Source organism: Tenrec ecaudatus, chromosome 18, assembly GCF_050624435.1.
Source record: "Tenrec ecaudatus isolate mTenEca1 chromosome 18, mTenEca1.hap1, whole genome shotgun sequence".
Classification (NCBI taxonomy): Eukaryota; Metazoa; Chordata; class Mammalia; order Afrosoricida; family Tenrecidae; genus Tenrec; species Tenrec ecaudatus.
Genome location: NC_134547.1, coordinates 47,804,648 through 47,830,376, shown reverse-complemented (window position 1 = coordinate 47,830,376; position 25,729 = coordinate 47,804,648). Strand labels below are relative to the sequence as shown.

The following is a 25,729-nucleotide window of genomic DNA, read 5'->3' as shown; positions in this document are numbered from 1 at the left end:
GGGCAGTTCTGTCCTATCCTGGGGGATGTCTATGAGTCATAATTGACCGGACGGCAAGGGGCTTCTGTTTGTGCTTTGCTTATGGTCGCCTCTGTCACGGAGCCTAGAGATGCACTGGTCAGGTACCAGTAAGGTGGGCAGTTCAAACCCGCCCGTCGGAGAAGAACCCTTGCCATCTGATCTGATAAAGAAAACCTCTGGGGAAGTGCTGCTCTGGCCGACAGGGTGGCTGGGAGGGTGGGTTTTAAGACTGGCACTCTTCAAGGGAAGAGAAAGCTTGGTTGCTCGCCGGAGGTGGGGCTGGTGGTTTTGAACTGCGGCCCTTGCTTAAAAACATCTATGGTGGCTGTTGAAATGCATGGGGTGCCCCCTGCTTGGAATTCATATGGAACCCCTGAGGGATGCAGTTCACACCCTCTAGGAGTGTGAGCTAGAGGCACCGCAGAAGACAGGCCTGGCAATCTGCTCCCCTCAACCCAGCCAGGTTCTACACAGTCACTCTTGGGCCACTGAGAGTCAGAGCCACCTTGATGGCCTCTGGGTCGACCATCAAGGAAACCCTCTCCTGGCCGAGCCCGCTGGGTGCACCCACCTGATGTGCAGATCTGACAGGGTCCAGCAGGTGTGCAGCACCCCCAGCACACTGTGCACCCCGTGCAAGGACAGACCGTTGTCGCTGAGGCTGGGGAGGGGACATGGAAAACAACTGTTGATAAATAGGACGTGCCTAGCCCGGCAGTCCCGGGCAACTCCAGCCCTCTCCCGGGGCTCTGCTGTCAGGTCCCTTAGCTGGCTTCCCAAAGAATTCTAGTCCACGTGACCATGCCACGCTGCCCGCTGGCCTGAGTGCTGACACCCACTCACTGTTTTCCCCTCTCAGGCCTCAGTTTCCTCATCTGTAAAACGACCATGCTGACTGATTGCTGATTGTGCCAAGGCCTGTGCTAAGGGCTTCATACACCCATGGCTTCATTTGAGCTCATTTTACAAAACACAGGCAAACTGAAGCACAGAGATGTTCCACAACGGTTCCTACAGTCACAAAGGTATGGAGTGACCGTGCCAGGACTGAAATCCAAAGCCGGGGCGCCATACTATTGTTACCAACCTCCATACACACCCCGCACCTCACAACTGCTTCCCCCTCATTCCTCCCGAGGGCCAGGCCCCAGGAGTCCCTCTGGCACTGGCTTATGGTCTGCACTCTGTGGCTCTCGATCCCTAGGCAGCTCTTTTAGTACGTCCATGTGGCCCCGAAGTAACAGCGAACAATTTTGAAGGATTTGATTCAGGTAATGGTGATTTCATTTGTTTGTAAAAATATACCGATGGTTCTTGAGTCATTTTTAAACTGTCATGAGGGGCAGGATGGGCTCTCCTGTCTCAAACATTTCCCAACCTTGGGGCTACCCAGTCCCAACTTGTTACCCTCAGCCGTGGCCCAGCTTTGGCACCTAGAACGAAGGCCACATTGCTCCAAGGTCAGGGCATTCCATCCCACACAGAGACAAGTGGACCCCATGGAGGGTTGTGTGTGTGTGTGTGTGTGTCGTTGACAACTTGACTCTCATGCGTATTTGGGAATCAATAAACACTTAGAGGGAATTCCACAACACACTGCCCAAAGAGGCAGGCGCTGGGAACAGCCACAGGGAGCAGAGCCAAATCCCAGTCACCCATGCCAGGTAGGATGGGCATCAGGCGCTCAAAGGTGTCAAGGCAGCCGGAGAGCTTCTCTCAGGTGACTACGGTGAAGACAATTGCCGTGGAAGCCCAGTGCGTTCCTGCTGTCACTGCTCGTAAGACCTCAGCATGCCCTGCCCACCCCAACAAATCTCACCTCACCCCGGCACATCCAATAGCCAAACACCCCTCCAGGCCATCCCAACCCCTAACTTTCCTCCGATTCCAATACCAACCCCACCTTCCAGCACGCCACTTCCCAGCCCAAACCCCACCTAGTATCCACCCTGAAACCCCAATGCTGTCCCAGTGCAGCACCCCACCCCAGGGCAGCGGCCAGGACCACCCAACTGGAATGCAGGTACTGGCCGACAATGAACCCCACTGACAGCTCTGCATGCGGGATGGGTCTCGGCCCTGGGCGGGAGGCAGGGGTGCCTGCGGAGGCAAGGACGAGGCCTGCCCCAGCCGCTCCACCTTCGCTGGAAATCAGGAGAGAACAGGTGGGGCGGGCACTGTTCCCAGCAAGGTTTCTGTTTTAGCAACCTCTGCAACACTATTTCCAGTGGGTGTGGAACCAAGGGTGGCAGGGACGGGCCGAGGCGCTCACAGACCTGCCCCGCCACCCCTCGGCGGGCTGGGCGACTGACTTACTCCAGTTTCCTGATGATGTGCAGCTGAGACGCAGCCTCGGCCATCAGTCGGCAGCCTTCGTCTTCCAACTGGTTCCCTGAGAGGCTGAGATGGTGGCGGGGGGGGGGGGGGGTGTCCGAGTTCTCAGAGGGTCCCCTCTGCACTCGGCTGCCCCTCAGCAACTCCTCCCCAGCCATCCCACCCACGAATGAGTCTCCCTCCCAGCAAACACTGAAACGAGCTTCCTACTTTCCCAGCACAGCCCTGGGGCCCCTCCACCTATGTCCCCACAGCAACCCCAATGTGGACAGCGAGGCGCAGCATGATGACGGTACTCGCTCAGGAGGGGACCTGGGATTGGAACCCAGGCAGCCTGACTTCCAGGCCCCACCCTCAACCCTTCCTTTCCCGTTGTGACACGTGGTCAGCAGAGAAACTCCGGGGGGCTGTGGCCATGCACTCGAGGGGCATCTGGCCTGGTCTGGGGGTGAGGGAAGGCTTCCACGATGTTAGGGCCACTCGCTAGAAAAATGCAAGTTCAACAGGGAAGAGGGCGGGGAAAGGCAGAGCAAGGGCACTCCTGGCAGTAGGGACCGCGCATGTGGCTTCCCCGGCTGCGGAGCTGGACCCAAGGCCAAGCAGGAGGGTGGGTCTGATGAGCCCGAGGTGCAGACGGCATTAGGACCACACTGGGTCTTTGGGGTTGGACTTTATCCACTGGAAAGGTTCTAAGAGAAGGGGGTCGGCAGTGGAGGCTCCTGACCAGATGGGCATTTTTAACAGGTCCCTCTGCAGTGATTCTCAACCTGTGGGTCATGACCCCTTTGGTGACCCTTTCACAGGGCCACCTAAGACCATGGGAAAACACATAACTATCTCACAATATATAATTACAGATTGGTTTGTGATGAATCACTATGCTTTATGTTTAATCATGTTCAATTTGTAACAATGCAAATACATCCTGCAAATCAGATCGTGACATGACGATCCATCACCGTAGCAAAATCACAGTGATGAAGTAGCAACAAAAATAATGTGATAGTTGGGGGTCTCCACCACACAAGGAACTGTATGACAGGGTCGCGGCATTGGGAAGGTGGAGAACCACTGCTCTACTGGATGGAGGGGCCGGGCTAGAAACAGGAGGCCCATGGGGAAGCTGATGGGGCCATCGGGTGAGGGGTGGGGGCGGCTTGGACCAGGACAGAGGGTGAAAGCAGGGAGGACAGAAGAACAGGAGTTAGGAGTACGGAGGGCCCTTCTTCACCTCCCACCCCCCGGGCCTGCCCAACAGTTGAGCATCATGGGAACTTCCCTGGGTCCGCCCTGCTCTGGGAGAAAGACAAAGAAAGAGAGAGAGAGTCCTAGGAGGTGGGGGCTGGAAAGCAGGCCCAGGCAGGGTGGGCTGGGGGCTTTCTCCTACGCTGATCTCGGTGGTTCCTGCGGAGGAGGCCGGGAACCAAACTGCCTGGCCTTGAGTGGGGTCTGGCCTCCTCCTGCCTGGCTGCTTCCCATGCCCAGCATGCACAGGGTAGCACCCACCTCCCAGGGGGGTGGGGTGGGGGTGGGTGGGTCAAGGAGTTGGCAGCGCCAGACGTGGAGCAAGTGTTCAATAAGTGGGAGTTACTGTGATGACCTGACTGGGCCCCCAAATCCCAAGGAAGCAGGAGGTGCCTCTCCCACCCCACTGCTGCACACCCTGCCCTAGCCCCCCATCGCCTGCCCTGGGGCGGGGGCAGACAGATACTCACTCCACTTCCTCCAGGCAGGGGCCACCCCGCAGCAGGGTGGAGAGTGTCTCCACATGGTGGACCTGGAGCTGACACTGGGGGAGTCTGGGGACAGGCGGAAATGGGGGTGGGGTGGCAGTCAGCGGGCTCAGGGCATACATTGGCACCATGGCCCCTCCAGCTCTGAGTGCCAGGCCAGGCCAAGCCAGGCATGAGAGCTGGGGGAGTTGGGAGAGACGGACCTGGATGAGAAACTAAGCTCCATTTCTTAGTAGGTAAGTACCTTGGACAAAGCACTTAACCAGTCTGATCCCCGACTTTCTCGTCTATCGAATGGGAAGAATGATGTGGACTGCCAACACGTTCCAAAGGAGGGCAATGAGGTCATGGGTAGGAAACGTGTAGCTCCGTGCCCACCACAGACCTCAATCAAAGAGCCACACTCTCTGCCACAGGTGTTGGCAAGACTGTAACTCATTACTAGAGTAGAAAGTCCCTCTGTCTCCTGAGGAATGGCTGGTGGTCTTGAACTGCTGACCTGGACGTGAGCAGCCCAAAGCATAACCACTATGCCACTAGGGCTCCTTCCAGCATCTAGCAATCCCCCTGCAACCCAAACCCGCTGCCCCGAGTCCATGTCGACCCACAGCTACCCTATCGGAGAACTGTCTTCTAGGGCTTCTGAGAAGGGACGTCTTCACAGAAGCACAGCCTCGTCTTTCTCCTGTGCAGCAGCGAGTGGATTTGAACTTGCTGTTAGCAGCCTAACATGCAACCCAATTACACCAGCCTATAACCAGGCTTCAATAAAGAGTGCCTGTGACTGTTCTTGGGGGAAAGATGAGGTTTTCTACTTCCATAATGAGTTACCATCTCAGGAACCGACAGAGGCAGCCCTACCCTACCCTGCCCTACAAGGGTTGCTATGAGTCAGCCTCGATTCGATGGCCAGGAGTTGTGATTGTTGAGTTTATCATCGTATTGCTGTGGTGATCACAAGGCTTCTATCCCAGCCTCGAGAGGCTGTCCAAGTCTTTTCTCTTTCTGTGTCTGTCTTCCCGTACCCTCCCCTTCCCTGGAGGGGCACCGTGCCCTCTACCATCACTGTCCTCTCCCAGGGCAATGGATGCCACGGAGCTACCTGAGGGTCCAGCTTCCGCTCGGTGCCTCTTCCTTCCGGCTGGCATTTCCTCGTGGGTCGGGGGCTCTGCCAAGAACAAGCAAAGCATTGCCCTGGGTTCAGGGGTCCAGGGTCTAGTGGATCGGGCCTCTCCTCCTGGCTTCTCAGGGCATGAAGCCCTACCACCCCACCCTCAGGGAGCGAGTGGCACCCAAAGCTGTTTGCAGGTGCCCGTGGGGCTAGTCAGCAAAGCAGCAGGAGCAAAAGCTCTGAGGCCCGACAGAGCTTCCGTTGAAATGCCAGCTCTGCCATGCACGGCTGTGTGGACTTGGATAAGATCCCCCCGCCCCCCCCCCACCCCACACAGCAAGCTTCCACTTCATCTTTCCTAAACTGGGATGGCGCTGTCTAATGCACAGGGTGGCTGGAGACGGGATGAGATGATGTGTGGTCAGTTGCCCAGCATAGGCACAAAGTAGACAGTGAGCGAAAGGAAGTTGCTGTTGTCTATGACGTGATGGTCTCCATTGGAGAGATGCCATCTGGGACCCCGGTTGACAGGGACCATAAACCAGCCTTTGAAAAAAATCACAGTGCCTCCCGATTCCTTCTGGTCAAGCCAAGAGAGGACTGGGGACTCAGGGAAGGCAGGCTTCTGGGATCTAGTGTCTCAGTGTTGCTCTCAAAGGCTCCCCTTCAGTAATGATGGAGATACTGTCTAGCCGGGCCTTCCCCTACGGGATCCACTGAGCCCTTGGAATGTGGCAGATGTAGCCGATGAACAGACAATGTCCACGAGCTGGAATAGCCACATGCGGCTAGCAGCTCTCTTGGATACTGCGGTTTCAGAGAGACGGAAGAGACATTGGTGCTACCAGGTCTAGGTAGGGAGATGGAGGAGCAGGAACAGGTCAAGAAAGAGCCTGGACACCAGGGTGAATGCTACTGTTGTGGAGTTGAGTCTAACTCACCCCCATGGGGCAGAGTAGAACTGCCTCAGAAGGTCTCCCGGATGGCAATCTTTATGGGAGCATATTACTGGCTCTTGTTTATTTATTTTTGGTCCCATGGAGATGCTAGAGGGGTTGATTGGCAACCTTTGATAACAGCCAGGTGATTCCCCACCAAACCCCCTCAGACAGCTGGAACAGCTGTGCCACGCCACCTGCGTGGCAGCTTTGGCTCAGGCACACTGAACGCAGCCATGCTTTTAATTCGCAGAGCTAGCGCGGGGTGTAGGCACAATTGGCCTTGCTCTCTGCCGGCAGAGGTCTCCCCCACAGAACGGGTCCAGTCTAGCAGAGGCTTCCTCTTATTTCCAGACCCAGCAGGAAAGCTGAAGTCCTTCGTCAACTCTGAGTAGTAGCTCTTTGCTTAGGTCCATTCCCACCCTGCAGCTCTATGCCTAGGTCTCTTCCCCAGCCCCTCCAAGCTGCCTGAGCTCCGATGGCATCTCAGGATGGTCCCAGAGCCTCCCCGTCCCTGGCGTCTTACCCGTGCAGCTCTGCGGGTGTCTCCAGGAATGGGGAGAAAAGGAGGATGAGCGCCTCTGGCCTGCAGGGCAGACACCAAAGCATGACACCCTTGGACTGCGGGCCAAGGCCTCACCCCACCTGCACACAGCACCCTCCCCTCCCCGCCCCAAATGTCTACAGAAACACCCAAACGGACGGGCTCCAAGTGAGATAGGTAAAACCAGGACTATGATGAATTCCAAATGAGCATTCTAAAATGCAGGACAGTGTTTCACAAGAAAGATCAAGACAAATTAAGCACAATATGAGTTTTCATGGGAGCGAGACTCCAGGGCGCAAATAGACCAGTGGTTCTCAACCTGTGGGTCGCGACCCCTTGGGGGGGTGGGTTGTCGAACAACCCTTTCACAGGGGTTGCCTGTGAAGACCATCAGAAAACACATAAGTATTTCACAATATATAATTACATATTGTTTTGTGATTACCATATATACTCGAGTATAAGCTGACCCGAATATCAGCCAAGGCACCTAATTTTACCACAAAAAATGCATTTAAAATGTACTGAAAAACTCAGCTTAGTCAGGGTGCAGGGTAGGAAGGATGAAACATGTAACTTTCCTCTAGTTCTTAAATGCTTCCTCCCCAACCCCACTATCATGATACTAATTCTACCTTACAAATATGGCTAGACCAGAGGATGTGCACTGGTACAGATAGGAACTGGAAACACAGGGAATCCAGGACAGATGATCCCTTCAGGACCAGTGGTGAGAGTGGTGATACCTGGAGGGTGGAGGGAAGGTGGGGTAGAAAGGGGGAACAGATTACAAGTATCTACATATAACCTCCTCCCTGGGGGATGGACAACAGAAAAGTGGGTGAAGGGAGATGTCAGACAGTGTAAGATATGACAAAATAATAATTTATGAATTATAAAGGATTCATGAGGGAGGGGGGAGAAGGGAGAGAAGAGGAAAAAGGAGGAGCTGATATTAAGGGCTCAAGTAGAAAGTAAATGTTTTGAGAATGATGATGGCAACAAATATAAAAACGTGCTTGACACAATGGATGTATGTATGGATTGTGATAAGAATTGCATGAGCCTCCAATAAAATTATTTTTAAAAAGAAGAAAAACTCGGCTTATACACGAGTATATAGGTAATCACTATGCTTTAATTATGTTTAATTATGTTCAATTTGTAACAATGAAAATACATCCTGCATATCAGATATTTACATTACGATTCACAACAGTAGCAAAATGACAGTTATGCAGTAGCAATGAAAATAATGTTATGGTTGGGGGTCACCACAACATGAGGAACTCTATGAAAGGGTCATTTGGCATGAGGAAGGTTAAGAACCACTGAAATAGACAAATCTGGCTCAGCACCACGGAGAGCAACGCGTGGCTCGGAATTCCTTTGACTACACCTGTGTATGTAGATCAGGGGTCCTCAAACTTTTAAAACAGGGGGCCAGCTCACTGTCCCTCAGACCCGTGGGAGGGCCGGACTATAGTTTAAAATAAAACTATTAACAAATTTCTATGCACATTGCACATATCTTATTTTGAAGTAAAAAAACCAAACGGGGCAAAACCACCTGGAGGACTGGATAAATGTCCTTGGTGCGTCACATGTTGCCCGCAGGCTGTACTTTGAGGATGTCTGAAAGATCATCCATCCATCCATCCATCCATCCATCCATCCATCCATCCATCCATCCATCCATCCACTATTGATTCACTAGGTTCTCTGCCTCAGTTAGGCGATGAAGTTAAAACAAAACAAAACAACAAAACTCATGGCCCTGGAGTCCATTCTGACTCAGAGGGTCCCTAGAGGATGGAGGGGAACCACCCATGTGGATTTCTGAGGCTGTCACTTTCTGTGGGAGTAGGAAGCCTCATTTTTTCTCCTGCTGAGCAGCTGGTGGTTTCAAACTGCCGACCTTGAGGTAGCAACCTGATGTGTAACCCATTCTGTCACCAGCTGGGAGTCCAGAAGAGTCAGTCCTGCTCTGGGGAATCTGCAGACAACGCGCATCTTCCCCTCCACTCCTTCCCTGCCTTTCACAGACCCTAATGGTCAGGAGCCGTCTGCTCACCCGGCCTGCAGCATCCTGATGGCTGGACACATGACCACCACCTTGATCAAGCTGAGGAGGCTGGACTCGGAGATGATATTGCGGCTCAGGCTGCAGGATAGTGGCAAGGTTAGCAGGAGAGAAGTCCCACCCCGTGGGTCCCAGTGTGGCAGGGAACAGGGCCAGCCTTGAGGACAGGGAGTGGGGGGTGGGAGTGGGGAGGCCTCTTACTCAAGCCTCTGGAGCCTGGGCAGTCCAGGGAGCAGCCGCACGACATCCAGCACCTCCCGGTCCTTCAGGTGATTGTTCTGCAAACTGCAGGGAGACCAAGGCTTGCTCTCAGCCCTGCAAACCTCATGCAGCAAACACAAGACAGGCCTGGTCCCTGGAGAGGCCCTCTGTGGACCTCACTCCTGTCCCGAGTCAGCCCCTGTGTGTGTTTGGGGGTAGGGCGGGCAAGCTTCTGCTTGGTGGCCCAAGAGATCCACTGTATCTGAGCACCCTGTATCTGAGTGTATCTGAGCACCCTGCTCCCAGGATGTATGTCTGGGGGATGCTCTTTGGTCCCCAGAGGATGAGACAGTCTGGAGACTGGGTAGCTTCCAGCCTCAGCACCAGCCCTGACTCTGCAGGCCCAGCACATGTCTTGCTGAGCCTACCTGCCCCACCTGTCCACTGGGGTCCACTCTCTCGCCCTGACTGGGTCCTGTCTGGCGGGGGAAGAGAGCAGGTGGCTGCTGGCTCTGTAGAGGACAGAGACCCATGGCCGGGTGATGGGGGGGGGGGAGATTCAAGGGCTCTCAGCAATCAAGAAAGAAAAGCCAGTGCCAACAAGCTCTCTCTGCCCTACCTACTGTGTCCTGGCCAGCATCAGTGCTGCCCAATGACACCCAGGAGAGGGGATGGTAGGAGCTGTGGTCCAGCTCACACTCCCTCATGCCAAGCTGCCTCTGCCTGGGCGAAGGGGCACTTTTTGTAAGTCCTGCAAGAGTGTCATTTTAGCTGGTCGTGGCCCTGCCTGTGACTTGCTGGGGAGGATCCGTGGTCAGTCTGAGACAGAGGACCAGAGGGTATGTGCTTGAGCTGGTGAGTGTCTGCAGCCCATCCAGGTGTTGATCTAGGTGTGTGTGTGTGTGTGTGTGTGTGTACATGCGAGCGCTAGGCCAGCACACACCTGTGCCTGTGCCTGTGGGGGGATGCACACCTGAGTAGGTGTGTGCTCTTTGGCGGGCACACGCCGACAGCAAAGTGAAGGCATGCCTTTCAGGTGTTCAAATGTACCCGAGGCATCTGACCCTCGCCTACGTAGTCTCCTTTCTCCCAGGGTCACAGAAAGAGGGCGGGAGGCTCAAGACCTATGCTTCTCCAAGGTCCCCCCACCCCAAATCACTACATATAAAAACTGCTGCTCGGGGAGCTCCCTGGGGTGGGGGTTGGAGTCATTCCCACCAGGTCCAAGGCAGAGACTCCCTCTCCTCCTCTCTCAGAACACCTACTTGCCAGTCCCCAATGGGGGATGCGCACAGCGCAGCGCAGGCCCAAAGGGTGACCTGGGGTGTGTCCCCTCCGCAGCCGGGGACTCCTGGCAATCACGCACCTGAGCTCCTCCAGCTGTGGACAGAGGGCCAGAGCCTCCAGCAGGTGGCCGAGGCCTTTGGGAGTGATCCTACTTCCAGTAAACCTGCGCAGGGAACAACAATGGTGGCAAGGGTTGGGAGAGGGGTCAGGGCAGGGTAGAGAGGAGGGAGGGGAAGGCCAAGCTTCCCGGCTGAAGACCCCCTTGGTCACAAGCCCAGGCTCACCCCAGCTTCCGCAGGCCCTTCATCTTTGGCAGGCTCCTGGAAAGAGCTTCAGCAAAAGAGTCCCCACACTTCCTGCTCTGAAAGCTGCCACGGGGAGAGGCGAGGGGCAGTCGGTCAGTGCTGGGCAGGGCACCCAGGACAGACGGGGCCCTCTGATGTTGTCCCCACACCCTCCTCTCCATACTTTCGTTATAACAGTCATAGACACCTAGATGGCCAGACCACAAAACCCAGTGCGCTGCCACTCAGCCGGTGACGCCATGTGCGACCAGGCAGAGCCGCTGCCCAGGGCATCTCGACAGTGTGTGTCAGGGACAGGGACAGGCGGCCAGAGCTTTCTTCCGCCGCCCCACTGGGTGGGTGAAACTGCCAGCCTTGAGCTTCATAGTTGAGTGTGAACCATCCGTGCCACCTGGGGACCTGCCTGCCCAGTGGGTGCATCCAAAGCCCCCCATCCTCAGAGAAAGCACTAGAAGGGGGAACCCAGTTCCTCGCCCAAACATGACGTTTCCCAGCCCTCTGCGTAGCCCCCCGTGGCCACGGGAGCTCGTCCCCACCAATGGGATCAGTGGCTGTGATCTGAGCTTTCATCCACTGGTCACGTCTCTGCCATGTTCCCTCGTTCCCCGCCCCCATGCCAGAGCACAGGTAAGCCCTGTCCTGGGCTCACCATGCAGGTCAGGAGGCTGCAGGAGATGATGGCCAGGAGATGGGTCCCTGCCTGACCACATGGCAGCACCACCCTACCCTGCTTGGGAGTCTGGTGCCAAAGAGAGGAAAGAACTTCTCGGTGGTTAAAGGCACTCTATGTGGAGACGGGGGGTGTGGGGTGTGGGGGGGAGGTGGTATCCCCTGTGTACTGACACAGTCTTTGCCAAGTTAAGACGTGCATTGAAACTTCATCCCATGCCAGGCCCTGGGCTAAGAAGAGCTTGTCTCTCGACCCTTTCTCACAACACCCGGGGAGTAAGACGGAGTCCTCTCTGCAATGGGAGAGGAGAGGTGCCGACCCTGCACCAAGCTCAACAGCCTCGAGCAGTACAGCCCGGGTCAGCACCAGCGGGGGCAAGAGACTCCAGCTGGACCTCAAAACCTGTGAGGGGATGGGGCTCCCTATTCATGCCCTAAGCTTGTGCCTCTTCGGTTCTGATAGTCAATCTTCCTACCCAGCCTCCCTCTGCAGGGTCTGCTCGGGCCGCTGCCCCCACATCCCCACCTTTCCAGGTGCCCCATCCCCCAGCAGACCACATGGAGTAGACCTTCCTCTCACCTGAGATGCTCCACCTGCTCACAGCCCACGAGGGCCTCTGGGCAGTGGGGCTCCAGGGGGCAGCCCTCAAAGTCCAGGTGGATGGGGGCATCCCTGTAGCTCAAGATATTGGCCAAGGCGGCCAGGTCAGTATAGGTCAGTGGGAGATTGTGGAAGGCCAGTGGGCAGGGGAGGTTTTGGGCAGCGAGTCGGGCCAGCTCTGGCTCCTGGGTCTCGCCCACACAGTGGCATAGCTGCATAAACTTTGGGGCCCTGAGCCTGCGGGTGGTCAGCTTCATCAGCGTCTGCACAACAGCGGTCTGCTTGGCCGCCACTGCCTCGCCGCCCTGCTGTGCCAGGCTGCCGAGGAAGGGCCGGCATGCAGAGGATGCTAACCCTGCCAGGAACGTGGGCAGGTGGTCCAGGAGACCCAAGCTGGCATTGGTCCGAAGAGTCCAGTGGGAATGGAGGGTGATGTAGCCAGAGAGTGAGTCTTTGTCCACCTGGGGGCTGACCATCAGCTGCAGGGCTGCGAGGAACTCCTGCAGGCTGAGGTGAGCGAAGGCATAGCCTGTCTGGTGGCCCCTGGGGCCTGTGCGGACACTGAAGGAAGTCAGCAGGCTGTGGGTTGCCCCAAAGGCCAACATGGAAGGAGAAATGTCTCCTGCCAAGAAGACAACCTTCCCAGCCTGCAGGCCCTGCAAGGCCACCTCACTGAGGCCCAGGAGGAACTTGTGGGGGCTGAGGGGGCGCACTCTCTGTACAAACAGCTGGGTGATGGTGGGGAGGAGGGTGGCGGCCTGGCCTGGGGGCACATCCGGCAGCAGATGGTGGAGGCATTTGCAGGCCACCTGGCACAGGGCAGGGACTGCACACATGCTCCAGAGGCGCCCATCTGCCCGCACCTCCTCCATGGCTGCTGCCTGCAGCAGCGGCTGGCCCCGGAAGAAGCGGCCCACGTACTCCTCCACCCTGGGCCTGTCAAAGCCCCACATATGCACCCTGGCCGCCTCCACGGGCAGGCACTCAGGCAGCTTTCCGGGGCGGGAGGTGGCCATCACCCAGCAGCCGGGGAGAAGGGTCCCATTGCAGAGGCCGGAGAAGAGGGTGAAGGCAGGGAGGGGAGCGTCGGGGTCTTCCATCTTCCTGGGGGGGCAGGTCCAGAGGGCCTCGTCCAGCCCGTCGAAGATGAGCAAGACCCGGGATGCATGCTCCTGCAGGTACTGGAAGACGATGTCGGCCCGCGACTCGGGCCTCGGGCCTTGGTCAAAGAGGAGCTGCGGCAGTGTCAAGGGACCTGAGATCTGGTTGAGCTGGCGGAATTCGAAGAGGAACAGGGCCTCAAAGCGCTCCAGCTGCCCACCAGCCCACTTCCGGCAAAGCCAGTGCGCCAGTGTGGTCTTGCCCATGCCTGCCTTCCCCAGGACCACTGTGACCCTTCGGCCCTTCCCCGAGCTGGTGTGGAAGAGGTCCCGGATGCCATCTTCTGCCACGAGGTCCCCCATGATGGCCTGCTCCTGGGTATCTAAAGGTGCTGGGACCCGGCTCTGCTGTAGGATTGGGGCCACGTGGAAGGAGAGGGGCTGTCCAGGCCTGGGGTGCTCGTTGTCATAGTGCTGCTGGGTGGAGGTCCGCAGGAGCTGCAGGTATGGCCTGGCAAACTCTGTGGGGAGGGAGGTGGCATGAGGACATCTCCTTACCCCCCCACCCCAAACTCCATTGTCATAGGTAGGCTTATTGTGTCAACCTGGCCAATAGGAACTTGTGGGATTAATCAGGTCACAGTTTGATTGGAAGACAAAGAGATAAATGGCTCGGCAAGGCCCACCTCTCTCCCGCTTGTGAGCTACACTACCTGTGGGACAGCCAACCGGTGGATCGTATCACTAGAGCTTGAGGTTCCTTCAAGACCTGCTTCGCCATGCTGCTGGTGTGTACTTGAGCTTGAGGCTGGTTATCTATCTATCTATCTAATCATAAGTGTCCTGGTTTTATTTCTCTAGAGCACCTGCCTAACACACCCATCAAGGGTCAGGCATAAGGGGTGGGGAGGGTGGTGCAGAAGCACAGCACAGGGGGGGGGACTTCTCTGCAGAATCCCAGCAGGGGACCAAGCCACCAGCTCCACTGGCCATTTGAACCTGAAGATGGAAGGTGGACATGTGATTCGTGGCTCAATTTGCCTTGCAAAAATGGCACATGTTTAAAGTTTCCCAGAAGATGAGGTGTGGGGGAGAAATTCGGGCACCTCCTATGCAAGCAGCTCATTGGAAGAAGCTCTTAGGTGATACCTGAACCCCGCCATCCCTCCCTGGTGCCCTGTGGTGACATACAAGGCAGCCACAACCCGGTGACTCAAGCACTGGCCCATCAGGTCCTCAGAGCTGGAGCATGGCTCAAGCACCCCTGCCATTCTGAGTGTGGATCTCTTAATGGCAGGGGCATTGGGTGGTGGCCAAGGGGACAGTGCTGGGGGACACTGGGACAATGGCCTGTTTCCTATAGCTGTGACTCCTCTGTCCACGCGTGAACACTTAGAGGGAGGACCAGATGGGATGGGGACAACGTCTATCTTCTCTGTGCCCACTGGCCTGGCCAGTCCCCAGCAGACCCTACGTCCCTCATCACTCTCTACCCTCGCCTGGCCCAGGCCTGAGACCATATTGGTCACTCTCCTGGGACTCCCTCGACCCTGATAATAGCGTGCCTCCCTGGAGCAGCCTGGGGAATGAGTTCCTTTTAGCAACTTCTGCTGAGTCACTTCTGGAGAAGCCCCATTCCACAGGCCTTGTGGGTTGAGTGGGCTTCCTGCCAGCCCAGCCCTCTCCTCTGCCCACTCAGGCTCCCCAATCCCTGTCTCCTGTATGCTCAGAAGACAAAGGTCACCAGCCCTTTGGACAGCCCCCAGGAGCCATGCTCTGGCCCTGAGGTCACCCAGTCTCAAGGGGCGGCTCGTCCCCACCTTGGTGCTCACCCAGCTGCTGTTCCTTGTACTGCTTCTTCCTGCGGGGCGAGGACTCACAGCTCTGATGTGGCCTCTTGAGGCCTGCAGAGAGAACAGGGGGCTGGGGGCTGGGGGCTGGAGATGAGCCACACCAGCACCTGGGAGCAGCTCTGTGCCTCAAAAGGAGCCAGCCCAACCCGTGGATCTACATCCAGAACTGGGAGAAGGTGGGCGGTGGGCAAAGGCTACACGTAAATCCGCCTCTGTTGACTGGCAGGTCCCAGGCCAGCAGGGCCGAGGGGTCTGGACCTGCGGGTTTCCCAGGCGAGGGTTTAAGCAGCAAGGCCCCCAGCCAACAGCTTCCTAGTACCCAGGCTCTTTTCCACCGGAGAAGCACCACACTTGGCGGGGGCCTCCGTGGGCTGTGGAAGGGACACTCTGAAAGGCCGTGGCCAAATGCCCCCGTCCTCCCCTGCCAGGGCACCTGCACACCGTAACACCCAGCATGCACCGGGGGTAGCTTATGCAGAAGGGGCTCTGAGAGCCTCTGAAGGGCGTCCTGGCTGAGGTTGGGCAAGTAAGAAAGACAGAAGGGGCAAGAGGAAGGACGGTGGGCAGGACCGAAAGAGGCTGGTAGCAGAATTTTAAGCAGGGCACAGGCCTCTCGTCTCGCTGGGCACCACTGACTGACAGCCCCGCACAGCTATGTGGTCCCTGTTTTGCCCCTGGATGGTGGGCAGGCTTGGAGGCTCCAAAGGGGTGCTGGCCCCAGTCTGAGATTGTTTCAGGGTTCTGGGGCTCACGGGCTGAGGATGAGTCAGGCCTGGTTAGTGCTCAGGGCTCAGGGCCAGAGGCAGTAGGACCGCCGGGGCAGGAGCCTTGATTTGTGATCACCGAGCGGGGTCTTCCATAAAAGCTGGTGAAGTCACTCCTTCTCCAGGAATTCAGGCTCTGGGGGCACACTGTGGCCCAGGAGCCAGGGGGTTGGTCACCGCTGACTCCTGACCCTGCCATGCACCGTCAGAACACACCGCCCCCAGATCCACAGAGGGGGTGCCCCGAGAGGAATCCAGCTGGGCTGGGAGCATGAGGCCCCCAGGCTGTGGGGACAGAGAAGTGAGAAACCACCCCCAGTGAAAGCAGACTGGGAAACAGAAGGTTTCGCTGCTGGGGACAGGTGTCAGGACAGAGAATAGGAAGAGATAGAGGCTATGTGGTGAGGGGAGAGGGGCAGGGGTAACTGGCTGGGTGGACAGTGGCTGAGCCCCCCCTTCCAGGCCTCTTCCAGGTCTGAGGGGGCGCTGTTACAGTGCTCACCCCCTCTTGTTCCTCCCTGTCCCCCAGATCTCACCATGGCGGCACTGAGATTCAGGGCAGCTTTCCTCGAGAGATCCATGATGGTGGGGGATCCCTGAGAGAGAGGGGGCACCATGTGCCACAGTGAGTTGTGAGGCATGCTGGGAGACAGCGGGCCAGGTTAGCACTGTGGAGACGAGGCTTCAGGGCAGGGGTGTGTGTGTGTATGTGTACGCCCTCAATGCTATGCCAACAGCAGACGGCAGTCAATGCCCACCGGGCGGAATGGAAGTAACAGGCCCCTGCCCCCAATGGATGGAGTCAAAGGCCTCGCCCGTGGACTGCTTCTGTTCACATTGTTAAAAGAACATCTTGGGCATGATGGGCTAGTTGGAATGTGCTGGCTGGGAGGAGGCATGTAGTCCTTCCTCTCCTGGGGCAACTGAGGCAGGGCAAGCTGGGGCCAAGCCCCCCGGGTCCATCCTCAGCTCTTTGCCCCTTCTGTTCCTCTTGGTGGGACTCTAGAGGGTCCTTGCCCCCACCCCGCCATGGGCCTGCCTTGGCTTCCGATGATGACCCAGGGCCTGGGCTGGGGCTCAGGGCCTCTCGTACCTCCCTGGTTGTCTTCGTGTCCCCAGGTGCTCAGCAGCGGCACCTCCAGCTCCAGCGGCACGTCCAGTTCCATGCACACACAGTGGACGAACGCCTGCCATGTGTCCAGGCCTTGGGCGGAGAGCCTGCTGAGCTGCCGGACGACGTGCTGGGCAGGGTCTGGGCTCTCGTTCCTGGGGCCCAGGTCCACATGGGGGACGAAGAACTTGACCTTTGCATTCAACCATTCTGCATGTTTGCCGAGCAGCGTCACCACCGAGCTGAACAGATTGCTGGTGCCCAGCTGCAGGTTGAGGAGGTCCATGAGGAGCTGGCTCTGTGGGAACAGGGGGGTGGGTTGGGGTGAGTGTGCTGGGGGTGGGGGTGGGGGGTGGGAGGCAGATGCACTTGGAGGAAGCTGAGCCAGGAGTCAGGTGAGTTAGGGGACCCAGCCCTGGGCGGGTGTGCTGCTTCCACCTTCCCGTTCCGTATCTGTGCACCTGCTCTCTGACTCTGGCCCAGGCCACCCCCTTGAGGGTCCCCTGAGCATGTTTCGATCGTTCTGGTTCCCAGACACTCTCCTGTGCTCTTTCTAGCCTGAGCTAGCCTCGGGACAGAAACGAGCAGTCCCCCACATCTGTTCTCAACCTTCTTCCTTAGCAAAAGAGCCCCTGAGTATGGACCCCCAGTTACCTGGACTCAAGATGCTCTCTCTGAGCCTCCTTTTCAGTTAGAGGTGGCGGGGTGATAGGCTTTGGCCAAGGGCACGGCTGTGGAAATGTTTCCCATCCCCCGCGTCTTGTTGGCTGGAAGTCGGCGCAATGGTACGCTCTGGGCAGCTGCGGTGGTCCATCTGGATGGTGGCACGGGGGAAGAATGCCGGAAGTCCCACGGACTGCCAAAAGAACAAACAAGTCTGTCTTGGAAGAAGTCCCTCCAGAAGGCTCCTTAGAAGTCACGCTGGGGAGAGGTCATCTCATGTAATTTGGACATGCCGTCAGCAGAGCCTCCTCTCTGGAGCAGGGCTCGGACTCGGTAAAGGAGAGGGCAGAGCAAAACAGGAAGAGAGCTTGACGCGGTGGCTGGTACGAGGGGCTCACACCTGACACCATCGTGAGGAGGGGGCAGGACCAGCTGTGCTTCCTTCTGTTGTGCACGGGCCCCTGTGGGTGGGAGCCGAGTCGCCAGCCCCCCACAACCGCAACCACAGCCACAGCCACGTGGTGGCCTGTGGGATGGAAACCAGTGTCGAGGCAGGTGGGGAGAACAGTGGCCCTGCATTGATTTCTTTTCCCTTAATTTAGCCTTTTCTGCATTTTTACTTCCTTTCTCACGGTGGTCTCATACATGCTGGTCCTTTGTGATGCTCTCATTTTGCTCAGCACAGTGACCCCTTATGTCATCCGTGTCGGGAGGCGTTGCATCAACTCCCCATTATTGTTAAACACCGTGTCGTCTGGGATGATGCACTTGGGCCGTGCTTATCTATCCATTGTTTCCATCTTCCTTTTTAAAAATCATTTTATTGGCACTTAATCCACACAACGCACAATTCAATAGCTCACTCATATCAAGAAGGGTTGCGCAATCATTACCACAACCAGTTTTAGAATACTTTCTCCCCCGCCCCCACCCCCATGGTTAAATCGATTTTAAAATGAGTTGTGTAATCGCCATCAGGTCCAGTTGTCCCCCTGACCCTGCCTTTCTCATACGTGAAAGGGGGCCACACTTCCGTCTTGGTACAACCATTGCTTAGGACTTTCCGTGACCCACGGGGAAGTGTAACCCTAGCTAATCCAAACCAGCTAGCTCCCTGTCCTTGCTCAGGCACGCCTCCCCTTTTTAGAGCTGGAATTCCCAACAACTTGCTGATGGGGGGGGGGCGGGTACAGACAGACGGCATTCTCTTACATACATATTTGCATAACCAATGGCTAAAGTGGGCAGGTCCTTGAGCCAGCATTTCTATCTCTAGCATTCTACTCGTGGCAAGCAATGAGGAATTTACATAAAAATTCGAATCGCAATGATGTTCACTGCCAGAATATGTATAATATTTAAAGATGGGGTCACCGAAGTGTCCAAGACTCTGGATTGGTTAAATGATGGTCCATCCATACAGTGCAGTATTTTATACATCTTTCCCCATGCAGCTGTATTTCCTTAACAATAGTAAAAATACTTAGAACTTGCTTTGTGTCAGGTACTCTTGCATACAGTTATTCATGCTGTGCCATGCTTAATGCTGTGCCAACTTGGCAGGGCTAAGATTCTCAGTGGTTTGTTTGGCCAACGTGGGTCTGATGGCTGTTCCATAACATAATCTAATACAGTGTCATCTCCTCCATTATGAGTTTGGAGATGAGCAGGCAATCAGTGGAAAGCGTTGTTTCCCTGGGTTGAAGATGGGGACGTGTCCGGCCTCCAGGACACAAATGCATATTCTAGTAAAGACTCATTCTTGCATCCAATTCACATCTGACTACTAGTCCTTGGCATGTAAGCCTGCAACCTGCCACCTGCTCGGTGTGGTTTGGTATTTGATAGCTTTCACAGTCCCACGAGTCAGCAGCCTGTCATCTGGTCAGTTTTGAAGTCACCAGTTGCTGCAACCTTATGAGTCAACTGAAGCCTCAAGTCTGAGTCAGACTTGGGACTTTCCAGAGTCTACAACTGCATGAGCCACCACTTGAATGAAATCACTCTCTGGAGAGTAGCTGAGTGCTCCCCAGAGCACCCCGTACCCTAGGTGCTCATCTAATCTTCACAACCCAGGCAACTCGACTGCAAACCCTGAGAAGGGTAGGGGACCACCCAGGAGCCAGTCTGGTCACTGCCTCGAGGTTGGGCATGAGACAGTGGGTCTTGGGGGCTCAGAACTCTGCTTCTCCTTTGGTTCCTAGTAGGACCCTTCTGGACACATGTCCCTAGCTCTTATGGTCACCCCTCCTCAGCTGGACTAAAAGCAACAGGTCAGATAGAGAACTTTAGAATCCATAAGACATTGTGGTAGTTACATATCTGATGTCAAATTGAAGATTAAGAGTGTAGGGGTGGAGTCTAGGCTGTCAATCAGGATGCAGCTAATGAAGCCTCTATGTGGGCATAGCCTTCCCTTAAGGATTCTGGGAATTCCTGGATTTCTTCCTTGGAGTCAGGAGAGACTCTCTCTCACTGCTCCTTGGAGATTTTCTACTGACAAGGCTGACTCGCTGCGAGAAATCCCTGAGAAGACACATGGACCTACCCTGATACAGCCAGAGCCCTGGACCTGGAGAAGCCACATGGAAAGCCTGCCAGCGCTAAGATGCTTACAACGCCACTGGATCCAAAGACTTTCTACCCACCGGCCTGTGGCCTCCTGCATTGGGCCTTGTTGCATGTGTTTTGTGAATCTGAAGAGGACTTTATACATTGGTGTCAGACATATGGGCTAATATTAGACTTTTGGGCTTGGGATGGACTGGGTTGGGATACTTTGGTAATGTACACTTACTCTTTATATAAACCTCTCTCTTATACACATGTGAGTTTCTATGGATTTGTTTCTCTAGCTTACCCGGACTAACACAGACATGCTTACCCCTATGATCTTCTGGGGTAGGCAAGGCTCAACACCCCCATGGAACAGCTGAAGAAATCAAGTCCCAGGGAGGATAAGGGATGTGTCCAAGGTCATACAGCCAGATCATGGAAGAGCCAGGATTAGAACCAAGAGTCATTGCCCCCGAGGCCAGTACATTTGCCTTAGAAGCAAACATGGTGAGACTTTGTCTCAGGTACTTTGGACATGTCATCAGCAGAGGCAGTGCCTGTAAAAGGATATCACACTTGGTGAAGTAGAGAGGTGTGGTAGTTACATAATCTGGTGTTAATTTGAGGTGTCAATTAAGAGTGAAGGGGTGGAACCTGTCAATCAGGATATAATCAACGAGGCTTCTGCGTGGGCATGACCTTCTCCTGAGGATTCTGGGAGCTCCTGTATTTCCTCCTTGGAGGCGGGAAACACTCTCGACGCTGACTCCCTGAGAGACACTCTACCGACAAGACACACGTGGAGACCCCTGTCAGCGCTGAGATGCTTCCACTGCCACTGGATCCACAAGACTTCCCACCCACTGGCCTGTGATCTTCCTGCATTCGGCCTCATTGCATGTGTTTCGTGAGTCTGAAGAGGACTTTATAGATTGGTATCGGACATATGGGCTAATCTCAGACTTATGGACTTGATCTGGACCGGACTGGGATATTTTCTCAATATTCAACTGCTCTTGTATGTAAAACTCTTTCTTATACACATGTGAGCGTCTGTGAATTTGTTTCTCTAGTCTACCAAGACTCACACAAGAGGCTGTGAAAAAAGCAAGACCCTCCCTCCACAAGATAGATGGACATAGTGGCTGCAACAACTGGCCCAAACACGACAGCAGTTCTGTGGATGGCGCAAGGTCAGGTGTACGCTGTACGAAGCTTGTTCTGTTGTATGTCGGGTCGCTACACATTGGCACCAAATCAATGGCACCTACTGGGAGTGATGTGGCAGCAGCAGGAAACGAGGGTGCCCAGTGAGAGGGACTCGGAGTACCTGGGCTGAGTACTGTGCCCTGAGCGGGACTTGCAGGTTATTTCCATTGTGTGCACCCCTAAGGAAAAACGAGACAGGAAAAACACCTGACTTCCAAACTCCACGATAAATGCGGCCAAGAAGGCCCCAGGCCTTGCCCCGGCTTGCAGAACGCGTCTGGGGACAGGCAGCCCAGAACCGGACCTTTCCCTCCCCCTCGGATCCCATTCTTCCCCACCGCAGCGCTTTCTGTCCCTGGACTTGGTACAGCCCAGCCGTTCGGAGTCAACCCCTGGTCACCCTCGCCCCTGGGGATGGAAATTACACCAGAGAGCCTATGATAGGAATTTGGCAAGACCCGTGGTTTACTCATGGCAAATACCTTTCTGCAACAATACAAATGGCGACTGTACACGTGGATCTTTCCAGATGCACAAGAGTCAAATACAATCCATCTGTGGAGAATATGAAGACGGAGGGGGCGGGGTTGGGGCGGGGAGAGAAAACCCAGTATTCTCAGTCTGAAGAAGGCCAGGGGCTGGTCGCCGAACAGATGGCTGACTGTTCATGTGTCATTTCAGGTTTAAGCTGACGATAATGATATCAAGTCCACAAGCGCCAGAGTCTGACCTTGACTCTATCCCACCTGAGTTTAGGGGTCAACTCAAGACTAGGTTGTGCACACCAAACAGCCATGACTGGGACAGAGGGGTTGTAGGATGCCTTCCCAGCTCGCACCCAGGAAGAAAGCAGGAGGTGAGGAAAAAGACAGGGAAGAGAGAAAAGGGCAAACGGACACCACCAGACTCCGAGCCTTGCTCTTGAAGGTTGAGTCGTTAAACCGAATGGAAGAAATGGTGAGATATAAGAAACGAATGTCACTTCATCCACCAACCGTGCGATTCGATAGTTCAGACACATCTAGAAGAGCTGCACAAACATTACCACAACCAATTTTAGAAGATCTTCTTTGTACTCGTTGCTAACTGTGTAATTTTGTTGTTCAATTGTGGAAAAGATATGCACCACAAAACACTCTCCAGTTCTCTGTGTGGGTTCTGTTTGTTTCTTCCTCTGGAACCGCCATGACACACGTGGCTCCTCTCGGTTGGGTCCCACATAGTTCTCACGCTTTTCTCGGTCTCTGCATTTTTTAAATCCTTTTTTCTTCCTTTAGATTGGAGTCTACATTTGTCTTCAGACTCACTCATTTGTTTTTCCGTGTCTCAGGTCTCTGTTTATAGGATTGCGTAATTCTGCTATTGTAGGGTTTGGCTTTTGTGTTTCTGTTTGGAGTTTTTCTTGTACGGCATGTAGTGAGCTTTCTAGCTTCTTAAAGTTTTGCCCCTTTGCTCTCAGACTCTTCCTTTATCTGTCTATGAGAGCACTCGTCCTTCATTTACATTCCTTTCCTCGGGGGGATAGTGCTGTCCTGTGTTCCGTCTCAGGCATTTCTTTAGGTCCGGTTAGTGTCTGATAATCTGTGCCTGATTCTCTTGTTTTCTGTGTGTGGACGGATATCCTCTGTTCCCTAGGCATCTTGCTGTGGTGATTAGGGGTGTTATTAGGAGGTGGGGGTTTGTGGGAGAAGTAGACTCTGTTAGGGGGTGCAGTCGAGGGGTGGTGGATACCTTATGTTTAGGATCTGGGGGAGAGTGTTCGAGTAAGTGCTAGGGAGGAGATAAAAATGTGGAAGAGAATGTGTCAGAGGCGGGAGAAAGGAAGCAAGACAGGGAGGGGTCCGGTCATGTTCGAATTTCAGCCATTCTCAACCTGGGGGTCGCGACCCCTTTGGGGGTTGAACGACCCTTTCACAGGAGTCACCTGATTCATAACAGTAGCAAAATGACAGTGATGAAGTAGCAACGAAAATAATTTATGGTTGGGGGCTCACCACAACACGAGGAACTGTCTGAAAAGGTCGCGGCATAAGGAAGGTGGAGACCCACTGCCTTAGATGGTGGGTTAAACTAAAGGAAATTAGATCCCAAAATGTCCCTGTTGTGCAAAGACGGGGGACTGGGTAATGATATAGGACAGAAGAGATTTGTAAGAGTGGTATCAGCTGCTGGGTGAGGATGAGGATGGGGATGAGAGGGAAAAAGAAGGATTAATGAGAAGAAAGATTTAAAAAAACCCAGGTATAAAGAGCTGTGAAATAAACGTTTAGCTATTAAAATTGAAGAAGGAAAGGGCAAGAGATCAAAAGTGTTCAAAAGAAAAGCAGATGCCTCAGGCACACTTGTAACCAGAGGACGTGAGCCAGAAAGAGGAAGCAGAAAGAGGAGGGCACTGCTGATGGGCAGACAAACGAGGTCTTGCTACATCACCGCCCTGTGCGCTGTATGAAGACAGGGGTTGTTCTGGGAAGCCCGTGACGGCCTTTCTGTTATCTCCTGCTCATGCTTGTGTATATCAGGGTGCATCTCAGAGGTGCACCACCACTGGGGGTCACCTTCTTGAAGCTGTGTTACTTGTTTCTCTGTTTTTTGGGGTTTTTTTGGTAAATGAAACCCAGGGACGTGGATCCTGTAGGGAAAGGAAGTAACAAGGGTTTGGGGGAGAGGGGTGGGAGAGAAAAGGAGATGACATCAAGATGTCCAAGAAGGAAAAGCATGTTTGGAGACTGATTATGGAAGCAATTGTCCAATCATGTTGGACAGGATTGAACTATGCAATGATATGACATATATATTAAATCCCAAGTTACATTAAGAAAAAAAAAGTATAGATCCAGGAATGGGTTTGGGGCTCACACCAAATCCTAGCTCCAACTTAAGAACAATTAGTTCTTACATCATAGCCCTGCTTGAGACTCACCTTCTTGAAATAAGCATTGAATATAAGGGTGCTACAGCAAAGTGTGGTGAAGAAGGTAGATGGTGCCCAGCTAGCAATCAGCATAGCATCTGGGGTCTTAAAGGCTGGCATTCAAATAAGCAGCATCTGAACGAGGAGTCAACCAAGTCCACATGGAAGAAGACCAGCTTGTGTGATTCAAAGATGACAGATGACAATGAAAAAATTTGAATACAGTGGGAAAAAAAAGATCAGAGCTAACATTATGAGGTAGTGTATTGTGCCAGCCTGGCCAATAAACACAGGTGGGGTTAATTGAAGGGCGGAGGAATAAATGGCTCGGTGAACCTCGCCTTTCAAGTTCTTGGGTCTCTTGCTTTGTGATGGTCCCACCAGGGTGCAGCTGCCTTAGCCAGTTCCTTGCTTCAGCTTGCAAGGCTCACTTCCTGCAAGACATCCCCAAGGAGAAGCCGCATGGACCTACCCCAGTGCAGCCCTGGGTGCTGGAGCAGCTGTGTGGAGACCCCTGACAGTGCTGAGATGTTTACACACTCAATGATTTGGCTTTCCTCCTGCAGTTGGCATCATAGTGTGTTTTGTGAGATGGAGGAGGACTTTGTGGATTGGTGTTGGACATATGGGTTAATAGGTTAATGTTGAACTTGTGGGCTTGGGCAGCACTGGGTTGGGATGTTTTCTTGATTCACACTTAATCTTTATATAAAACTCTCTCTTATAAATGAATTTCTGTGGATTTGTTTCTCTGAAGTACCAAGACTAACACACATGATGAACACCCAATTTGTAGAAGGCTATGGAGGACAGTGAGTGCCCCAAACCCATCTGCAGAGTATCTGGTCGGACTGAGCCGCTGGCAGATCCTTTCCAGCCAAAGGCAAGAGTCTCAAACAGCCTTGCTATCAGGCAGAGGCCCCTGTAATCTTGATTATGCTGGATTGAATCTGATACTTGGCCAGTTGACCTCCCTATAGACACGGTCTGAGTTATATTGGGTGTAAGTATCTCTTACTTGTTCCATGACAGAAATTTCCTTCCCGGCTGTTTGAATGTTGATGGAGGTATTTTCCTTACACATTATTTGTGTTTTTGTCTTTCTACTATAGATTTTATCCTTGCCACTGTAGTGTGATTTTCTTTTTTATTGTTTTCTGTTGGGTTTCTGAGCTGTGAATCCCAGGAGGAAAATCACTGACACAAGGGGTTGGAGGGAATGCAGGGGGTGGGGGCAGACCACAGGGAGGGAAAGGGGACTTGGGGAGCAAATAATGAAGGTGGGAGGGGCGAGGGTGCACTAGAACTGGTTGTGATGGCACAACTCACTTTAAAGGTGATTTAATCAATACGGGAGGATGCTCTAAGATAGATGTGGTGGTGATTGTACAATTCTCTTTGTTATGATTGAATGCCTGAACTATTGACTTAGATGATATATAAATTATATGCCAATAAAACTGTTGGGGGAAAATGAAATAAAATCAAGATTCACAAAAATGAGGAATAAATAAATGAAATAGAGAAAGATAATCCTAGAGTAAGAAGCAGATTGCTATTAGTATATATGTTTGTTTGGGCTCTAGGTTTTGCCCAGGAGCTTGTCTCTGATGTGAGTCCTAACTTGTGGATTGATGATATGTCCCAGGATTAGAAAGTATAAAAGTAAAGCAATGTATATTTTTGTCCTTACGTATACCAACAGGTGATGAAGGCCCAATGAAGGATGAAT

General features: G+C 54.0%; 1 protein-coding gene across 4 annotated transcripts in view; it reads right to left on the bottom strand.

Annotated features, from left to right (window-relative positions):
• The window catches only part of NLRC5 (NLR family CARD domain containing 5), a 98,590-nt gene that overhangs the window by 51,950 nt on the left and 20,911 nt on the right, over positions 1-25,729 (bottom strand). For 3 of the 4 annotated variants that reach the window (XM_075536346.1, XM_075536348.1, XM_075536349.1), the window contains exons 2-15: positions 17,313-17,514; positions 16,641-16,956; positions 16,084-16,143; positions 14,751-14,834; positions 11,810-13,451; positions 10,540-10,623; positions 10,335-10,418; positions 8,969-9,052; positions 8,759-8,848; positions 6,664-6,723; positions 5,191-5,256; positions 4,071-4,154; positions 2,338-2,421; positions 593-682 (exon numbers count right to left, since the gene is read on the bottom strand). In XM_075536346.1, coding sequence (XP_075392461.1) covers positions 593-682; positions 2,338-2,421; positions 4,071-4,154; positions 5,191-5,256; positions 6,664-6,723; positions 8,759-8,848; positions 8,969-9,052; positions 10,335-10,418; positions 10,540-10,623; positions 11,810-13,451; positions 14,751-14,834; positions 16,084-16,143; positions 16,641-16,944 — 2,816 coding nt within the window. In that variant the 5' untranslated portion in view covers positions 16,945-16,956; positions 17,313-17,514. The remainder of the gene's footprint in view (positions 1-592; positions 683-2,337; positions 2,422-4,070; positions 4,155-5,190; positions 5,257-6,663; positions 6,724-8,758; positions 8,849-8,968; positions 9,053-10,334; positions 10,419-10,539; positions 10,624-11,809; positions 13,452-14,750; positions 14,835-16,083; positions 16,144-16,640; positions 16,957-17,312; positions 17,515-25,729) is intronic. The other variant, XM_075536347.1, reaches the window with a different exon arrangement.